The sequence below is a fragment of the Carlito syrichta genome, unplaced genomic scaffold (genome assembly GCF_000164805.1).
Source record: "Carlito syrichta isolate Samal-C Ts95f unplaced genomic scaffold, Tarsius_syrichta-2.0.1 Scaffold111536, whole genome shotgun sequence".
Lineage (NCBI taxonomy): Eukaryota > Metazoa > Chordata > Mammalia > Primates > Tarsiidae > Carlito > Carlito syrichta.
In genome coordinates this window covers 149,687-158,663 of record NW_007055632.1, presented here as the reverse complement: position 1 = coordinate 158,663, position 8,977 = coordinate 149,687, and the positions used below count along the sequence as shown (strand labels likewise).

Below are 8,977 nucleotides of genomic sequence, written 5' to 3'. Positions count from 1 at the left end.
TCCGGACGGCGGTGGAGCAGCGCAGCCGGGCCGGAGCGGCGACTGAGACGGCGGCGGGCGCGATGGAGCGTGCTATAGTGCGCTGTGTACCCTCTGAGCCCAAGCTGAGCCTGTCGTTCGCGCTGGCCGACGGCAGCCACAAGAACATGCAGCGCGATCAAAGCGAGCCGCTGGGTCGGGCCCTCAGCCGGATCGCTACCAATGCCCTCAAGGGCCACGCTAAGGCGGCCGCCGCCAAGAAGAGCAGGAAGAACCGACCGAACACGAGCGGCGGTGCGGCCTGTGCAGGGCCTGGGCCCGAGCCGGCTGCGTCCTCCGAGCCTGTGGTGAAGCTGTACTACCGGGAGGAGGCAGTGGCTGAGGACGTGCTCAACGTGGACGCCTGGCAAGACGGCGCGGTGCTGCAGATCGGCGATGTCAAGTACAAGGTGGAGCGCAACCCGCCCGCCTTCACCGAGCTGCAGTTGCCGCGCTACATCATGGCCGGTTTCCCGGTGTGCCCCAAACTCAGCCTCGAATTTGGGGATCCCGCCGGCTCACTCTTCCGCTGGTATAAGGAAGCCAAGCCCGGAGCGGCGGAGCTTGAGGTCGGTGGCCCCTCGTCATTGTCTCCTTCCTCGTCCTCTTCTACTTGGACTGAGACGGGTGTGAACGAGCGCGTCTACACTCCGTCCAATGCTGACATCGGGCTACGGCTCAAGCTTCATTGCACCCCAGGCAATGGGCAGCGCTTTGGGCCGAGCCGGGAGTTGGAAAGTGTGTGCCCGGTGGAGGCTGGGCCTGGCACTTGCACTTTTGATCATCGGCATCTCTACACCAAGAAGGTGACGGAGGACTCGCTCATCCGCACTGTCTCCTACAATATCCTGGCAGACACCTACGCACAGACTGAATTCTCACGGACGGTCTTGTACCCATACTGTGCCCCCTACGCCCTGGAACTCGACTACCGCCAGAACCTTATTCAGAAGGAACTCACGGGCTACAACGCTGACATCATCTGTTTGCAGGAGGTTGACCGCGCAGTGTTTTCAGACAGCTTGGTACCCGCCCTCGAAGCCTTTGGGCTAGAGGGAGTGTTTCGAATCAAGCAGCACGAAGGCCTGGCCACTTTTTACCGAAAGTCTAAGTTCAGCCTCCTCAGTCAGCATGACATTTCGTTCCACGAAGCCTTGGAGTCCGACCCACTTCACAAAGAACTGCTGGAGAAACTCGTTTTGTACCCATCAGCGCAGGAGAGGGTGCTCCAGAGATCCTCTGTTCTTCAGGTAAAGTAGCTCCACCTGTTTCTTCAACTATTCAACCAGTTCTAGGGACCTGGAAGGCGGGGGCGGGGGAGGATGTAATTGAGACGAAAGTATCCGGATTTTGTTGAAAGGTGTGTGCTGTTGTATCTGCAGCACAAAATTTAATCTTCATTCATTCAGCAAAATGTTTTTTGAACACTTCTAGGATGCCTGCCACGCTGCAGGTTGCCTTGAACAAAACAAGCAGGGACTTTCATAGTGCTTACAATCTAGCAGGAAGGACACATACTAAATACAAGGATAATAATAGCTTTTTTTTTTTTTTACTAGTTACTAAGCACTGTTCTGACATCTTTTAAAGTACTTGAAAAGTAAATGCTGACCGGGCTCGGTGGCTCAGCCTGTAATCCCAGCACTTTGGGATGCCGAGGCTAGTGGATTGCCTGAGCCCGCGGGTTCGAGATCCACCCGGGCAACTTGGCCAGACCTCGTCTCTACAGTCAATCAAAAATTAGCCGATTGTGGTAGCACGCGCTTGTAGTTCTGGCTACTTGGAAGACTGAGGCGGAAGGATTGCCGGAGCCTAGCATGTCGGGGGTGGCTGTGAGCGTGCCACTGCACTCCAGTCTGGGCGACAGAGACTGCAACTCAAAAAAAAAAATTAAATGCTTGGGCCAGGTGCAGTGATTCAATCCTGTAATTCCAGCACTTTGGGAGGCCGAGGTGGGAGAATTTCTTCAGCCCAGGAGTTAGAGACCAGCCTGGGCAATAGTGAGACCCTGTTTCTACAAACACACAAAAAAAATTAGATGTGGTGATGTGAGCCTGTAGCCCTAACTACTTGGGAGGCTTAAGGCAGGAGGCTCTCTTGAGCCCAGAAGTTTGAGGCTGCCATGAGCTACAATCATGCCACTGCACTCCAGCCTAGTCTACATAGCAGACCTTTTCTGTTTAAAAAAATGTTTTTTTAAGTGCCTGTTATGTTTTGAGGTGCTCCATAAATACCAGCTAGTATTTTTTATTATTGGCTCATTTACTCTTCACAGTAACCCCACTATTCCCATTTTATAAATGAGAAAATAGCAAATTTATTATCCAACTTCACACAAATATGGAGCCAGAATTTTCACCCAGACTGTTATACTCACCCAGTCTGTTACACAGAGGGGGCCAAAAAAATGTATACAAATTTTAAGGAAGGCAAACTGTGTTAAAATTGTAATACTCAATATATACCAATAACAAAAAATGAATACCAAGTCACGTTTGACTTCTACAGTTACAAGACATACTCAGAGTGGTTACCATCAAAGTCCAGACACTTCTGATTATGGCGAACTGAAAGTGACACATAGATAACATCTCTTAAATTGTGTATACATTTTTTGGCACCTCCTGTATATTATCACTAGGTAGAATGTTGACTGCTACTAGCTTAAAGCTGTCTTTGTTTCTTAACTGTTTTTAAAAATGTTCATTGTGTGCTCAAAAGTAGTTGATTTTGTTCATAGTAAGAAGAGTAGCTACCATTTTTTAGCACCTACTGTGTTTCATGCATCTTTGTGTAAGCTAATTTAATTGAATCCACACAGTAGTCCCACATGGGTGAATGGTATTGTCTCCTTTTACCAATATGAAAGTAGCTTAGAAAAGTGTCTGTCTCCAGGTCACAACTGCTTTAAATGATAAAGTAGGTATTCAAGCCTAGATCTGCCTGATTCCAGAGCCTGCAATTACCCACATAAAAACACAATCTACAGCCTTAGTGTTGTGTAAAATGTATTCTTTTCAGTCGAACTCCATGGCTCACGCCTGTAATACCAGTACTTTGGGAGGCTGAGGCAAGAGGATTGCTTGAGCCCAGGAGTTTAAGACCAGCCAGAGCAACAAAGTGAGACCTCATTTCTACAAAAAAATCCAAAAAATTAGCCAGGTATGGTGGCACATGCTTGTAGCCCCAGCTACCTGCGAAGCTGAGTTGGAAGACTCTCCTGAGCCCAGGAGGTTGATGACCATGACTCAAAAAAAAAATTTATTTCCATACTAGCTTTATATGCTGGACTGTTATTAAAACATGTTGCAGTAAATCCTATCCATGTATATGCTAAAACTTAAATCAGTTTTCATAATTGCAGTCCTAGTTCATCAAAGAATAAAACGTTAGTTTATCATATGGTCTTAAATTTTAAAAAATTCAGGAAATTGGCAGATACCAACTGAACTCCTGGCACTTTTCATTTGTTTTAGATTTCAGTTCTTCAGTGTACAAAGGACTCTTCTAAAAAGATATGTATTGCTAATACCCACCTCTACTGGCATCCAAAAGGTAGGTTTTATTTGGTTTTACAAGTGACTTAAACATAACTTAAAGTTGTTAAAGCTTACATAAATATATGTCTTGAATGTCCACCCAAGGACTATAGTGTTTTTAATTTTTCTTTTCTTTTTTAACTTAAAGACAGCTTTAAAAAGTACTTACATTAATGTTTTTATATTCATAGGTGGGTACATTCGTCTCATTCAAATGGCAATAGCCTTGGCTCACATTAGACATGTCTCATGTGATCTGTATCCTGGCATACCAGTTATATTTTGTGGGGATTTTAATAGTACGCCATCAACAGGAATGTATCATTTTGTCATCAATGGCAGCATTCCAGAGGACCATGAAGACTGGGCTTCCAATGGGGAAGAAGAAAGATGCAACATGTCTCTTAAGCATTTCTTCAAACTGAAAAGTGCTTGTGGTGAACCTGCTTACACAAATTATGTTGGTGGCTTTCATGGATGTCTCGATTACATTTTCATTGACTTAAATGCTTTAGAGGTTGAACAGGTGATACCATTACCTAGTCATGAAGAAGTTACCACCCACCAGGCCTTACCTAGTGTTTCCCATCCCTCTGATCACATAGCACTTGTATGTGACGTAAAATGGAAATGATTTGTGTTCAATGGAATTTGTATTAAGTCTGAAAAGGAAGTTAGTTACTTTAGCAAAAAACTTAATATGAATCAAAGCTTATACATAACATTCAAAGAGCAAAACTAGACACTAGGGTAAAATGTTCATACCCTACTAGTTAAGTTCCAGATGTTTTCATTATGAAACTGTTCATAATGTTTTTGCATCATAGTTGCTCTTTTCTTTTTTCCCTACACTAAGAGGAAAAACATATTTATGACTAGCAAGAAGAAAATTGAATTACTGTGTACATTTTTTAAAGTGATTTTTGAAGCTAGTAATTTTTAAGTACCATTTGAATGATCTTACAATTTTTATTTCATAACATTCCAAATTGAATCATGTTTATATGATTAGGGGAAAATGTATATAAGTTAGGGTGAGAGACCTAAGTTCTGACACATGGAAGGAAAACCATTAGGGTCTACCTCTACCTCAATTTGGTTAGCAATTAACTACAGTTTCAGAGCTTTAACAAAATTTAAAAGTATATCATCAACAATTGTTATTGCTTTTCATATTTCATTTTTCAACTAATAAGGTATTTTCATTCTCTTATTTTAAAATGGTTTTTAGTGTATGGTACAAATGGACAAAATTTATATTCTCATTTTTACTGCAGCTCATTTTAATTTTTAGGATGCAAGCACAACTTGGTATTCAAAGTGAGAAGCAACATATTCAACTTGATCCCATTGTCTTTAATTCTTCTTGCCCATGAAAGCTGTTCATAAATCAGCTGGGCACGGTGGCTCACTCCTGTAATCCCAGCACTTTGAGAGGCAGAGGCAAGAGGATTGCCTTAGCACATGGATTCGAGGCCAACCTGGGCCATTTGGTGAGACCTCGTCTCTACACTAAATCAAAAAATTAGCTGGGTGTGGTGGTGCACACCTGTAGTTCCAGCTGCTTGGAAGGCTGAGGTGGAAGGATCACCTGAGCCCAGCAGGTCAAGGCTGCAGTGACCATAAGCGTGCCACTGTACTCCAGCCTGGGTGACAGAATGAGACTCCAATTAAAAAAATAAAAATAAAAATTTTTAAAAAGCTGTTCATAAATCAACAGGGTATTTGACCATATAATATTAGAGAATACAGCACAGTACATTACTTTATGAGAAACTACCTACTATTATGGGCTTGAAATTTTGGATGAGCCATTGAGCATTTCTATGCTAGAAGTATTTTCGAAATTGTTGGTTTTTATAAGCAGGAAAAAGGGGAGTAGTGGAACTTTTGAGCATCTCTGAAGTAAAAAAAAATATTCATTTTATAGACTTGAACATTCTAGTTTGAGTTACAGAACAACATTATGTGTGTGTATATATATATAATTTATATATGTATTGTAAAAGAAAATTTAAATATGAAGCCAAACACTTTTTGAAATTATAAACTACAGTTGTACCAATTAGTGTCTAGCCTAGATGGTAGCTGAACTTTGCTAATTCAAATTTATCATGATATTTTATTTGTAATGCTCTAGCTGTTGCTTTTGTGATGTTCAGGATAACTAATATTATCTCATATTTCTGCATTTAATTTCTAGCTCAGATATTAAAAGCCTACCCACCTCAAGAAGAGCTTTGATTTTCCCCAGTTATGAAAGCCCTAATTTCACATTCTTTAATCTCTGAACACAATATCTTAAGAATTGTCCTCTTTTGGTAAAGTAGTCTGTACTTTCATATTCTGCTCACTGTCAGATGTCTTGTTGACTCTTAATTGAGTAAGTGTGAGAATAAAAGAGTTTTACCTGCACTTCAGATTGAACCTTGATGTACTTAAAATACTTGAAGGAAAAAATTAAGGTGGTGGTTTCTTGGGATTTTATTTAGAAAAACCTATAAATAAAAAACATGCTACCGAATTGTGCCTTCCTAAATAACATTTTGAAAGCATTTTAACAGCAGCTTACAAATATGTAAGTAATATATTAAAACTCATATCTGATTATTTTGCAAAGTATATTTTTTTCTTTTAAAAATTTGTTTTTGGTATGGTTTCAAACAAATATGTTGACAGGACCCTTATAGTAATTTGAGCGAAAACAAAGTTTCTCAGCAAAAAGTTGAGAAACATTTTGAAAGAAGAAAGTATAATATGGACATAACTCATGCCCATGCAAAAACCATACATTTTCTGTGTTAACAGCATGGCTAGGTAGCTGGAACTCTGGTCCAAAAAAACTTGTAAGCATAATGAAACATTCCTTATCCTAAATTTTGGTTTTTTTTTTGAGTTGGAGTCTCACTCTGTTGCCCAGACTGGAATGCAGTGGCCACTCCCGGCCAGTGCAGCCTCGACCTCCTGGGCTCCGGTCATCCTTCCGCCTCAGTCTTCCAGTAGCTGGAACTACAGGCGTGCGCTACCATGCCCAGCTAATTTTTTTTATTTATTGTGGAGATGAGGTCTCGCCAAGTTGCCCAGGTGGGTCTCGAACTTGCAGGCTCAGGCAATTCACTCACCTCAGCCTCCCAAAGCGCAGGATTACAGGCTGAACCACCGAGCCCGGCTTTTTATCCTAAATTCTTAAATTTGATGTTTGCTGACTAAACAGGAAAATCAGATTTCATACATGCATTTCAGGATATCAGGATATGATATATTGTGAAGTGCCATATGCTCTGGTCAGATATCCGCTATACAGATATGTTAGAATGACTGGAGTCCAGTGATAGGGAACACTAAGAAATTGTATAAATAGTGTATCAAAATTTCCTTGTACTCACTAGCTAGAATAAAGTTTTTGAGAAATGTTTGTGTTTAAAGCTACCTTTGTGATTGCATTTTTTCTATTTGGGTTTTTCAGTACGTTCAATTTTTTAATAAAATGAGAAGCCTAGCAACTTCCTGTGGTAAAGTACATTTTATGATGTCACAAGTTCTTGCTGTAGGAATTAACACTCCAAAATCTTATGTGGACTATAAATGAGTGAGAATATTTCAGAACATGTTTTGTTAAAATGAACTCTTGCACAGTTGCAAATGTATATGCTGATATTTCACAGTTCATTAGCAGTGAGATCATTTCTGGCAATTTGTATTCTATTTAAAATTCTGAATATTAAAACAATTGTTTCAAATTTCCAAGAATTTCATTGGGTGGTGACATTAATGAAGGTTCTAAGGTATGATCCCATCAGGATATGCTGGTTTTAGTCTAGAGATAGATCTCTGAGGAGCATAATAAAAGGGAGAGAATGTCCAGAGAACACTATTGTGGAAAGATCTATGGTGGAAATTGACATCTTAGGTCTCATTTTCTATGAGATAAGGAAGAGGTTCCCTACAAACAAGTTTGATTGGAATAAATCCAAAATTCATATATAATGAAAGATAAAAGTCAGCATTATTAATTTTTCGCAAAACCCACATGACAATTCATTAGGGAAGATCTTTCCTCTGATGTATTATGGCCAACGCTAATTTTCTAATACAATTCAAATATGCATAACTGTGGCTGGGCACAGTGACTCACACCTGTAATCCCAGCACTTTGGGAGACCAAGGTGGGAAAGTCACTTGAGCCCAGGAGTTTCCAACCTGAGCAACATAGCAAGATGCCTGTCTCAAAAAAAAAAAAGGTATCTTCTGGAATGTTTTGAAGATTTTAGTAATGTTCAATATAGTATTGGAAGGAAACACTATCTACATTTCATTGGGGGGTAGCAATTTTAAGAGATTTAACTGATAGGGTAATATTCAAGTTCTCTGATCCCACTTTATAAGAAAATAATAGTGAAGATATTAGAGCTGTATTAACTTGGGTAACTTTATAGCACTAACTTCAGAATATGAAACAGTACTCCAGACTGGACAATTTGGCGAGACCTCATCTCTACAATAAATAAAAAAAATTAACTGGGCGTAGTGGCGCGTGCTTGTAATTCCAGCTACTTGGAAGGCTGAAGTGGAAGGAGCACCTGAACCCCGCAGTTAGAGGCTGCGGCAAGAATGAGCGTGCCACTGCACTCCAAACTGGACAACAGAGTGAGACTCCAACTCAAAAAAAAAAAGAATACAGTAATGCATTCTGAGATAACAACCTAAGCAATTTTTGAGATGAAACTGAAGATAAGATTAAAATACATTTGAAAATGTATAATTCAGTTGCATTGAGTACATTAAATGTTGTACAATAATCTAGTTCCAAAACATTTTCATCACCTCAAATGGAAACCCCATGCCCATTAAGCTGTCCCTCCCTATTCCTTCCTCCTCCCAGCTCCTGGTGACTACAATTCTGGCTTTCTGCCTCTAGGGATTTAACTTTTAGATAATTCATATAAAGGGAAACACAATATATGACCTTTTGTGTTTGGCTTCTTTCACTTAGCCTGTTTTTAAGGTTCATCCATGCCGTACGTATCAGCACTTGATCCCTTTTTATGGCTGAATAATATCCCACTGCATAGATATATCACATTTTGTTTGTTTGTTTAGAGTTGGAGTCTCACTCTGTCGCCCAGACTGGAGTGCAGTGGCCGCTCCAGGCCACCGCAGCCTCGACCTGCTGGGCTCCAGTGATCCTTCCGCCTCAGCCTTCCAAGTAGCTGGAACTACAACCACGCGCTACCACACTCGGCTAATTTTTGACTTATTGTAGAGATGAGGTCTCACCAAGTTGCCCAGGTGGGTCTCGAACCGGCGGGCTCAGTCAATCCACTCACCTCAGCCTCCCAAGGTGCTGGATTACAGGCTGAGCCACGGAGCCCGGCTTTTTGTTTGTTTATTGATTGATTGATTGATTGATTGAGTTGGAG

The 8,977-nt window shown here is 41.0% G+C and overlaps 1 protein-coding gene across 2 annotated transcripts in view; it reads left to right on the top strand.

Moving 5' to 3' along the window:
* The window catches only part of PDE12 (phosphodiesterase 12), a 101,375-nt gene that overhangs the window by 137 nt on the left and 92,261 nt on the right, over window positions 1–8,977 (top strand). The window contains exons 1-3 of one of the 2 annotated variants that reach the window (XM_021718204.1): window positions 1–1,268; window positions 3,495–3,573; window positions 7,412–7,416. The exon at window positions 1–1,268 is cut by the window's left edge and continues 61 nt beyond it. In XM_021718204.1, coding sequence (XP_021573879.1) covers window positions 1–1,268; window positions 3,495–3,573; window positions 7,412–7,416 — 1,352 coding nt within the window. Of the gene's footprint in view, window positions 1,269–3,494; window positions 3,574–3,748; window positions 4,450–7,411; window positions 7,417–8,977 lie in introns of those variants that run through there. The other variant, XM_008070058.2, reaches the window with a different exon arrangement.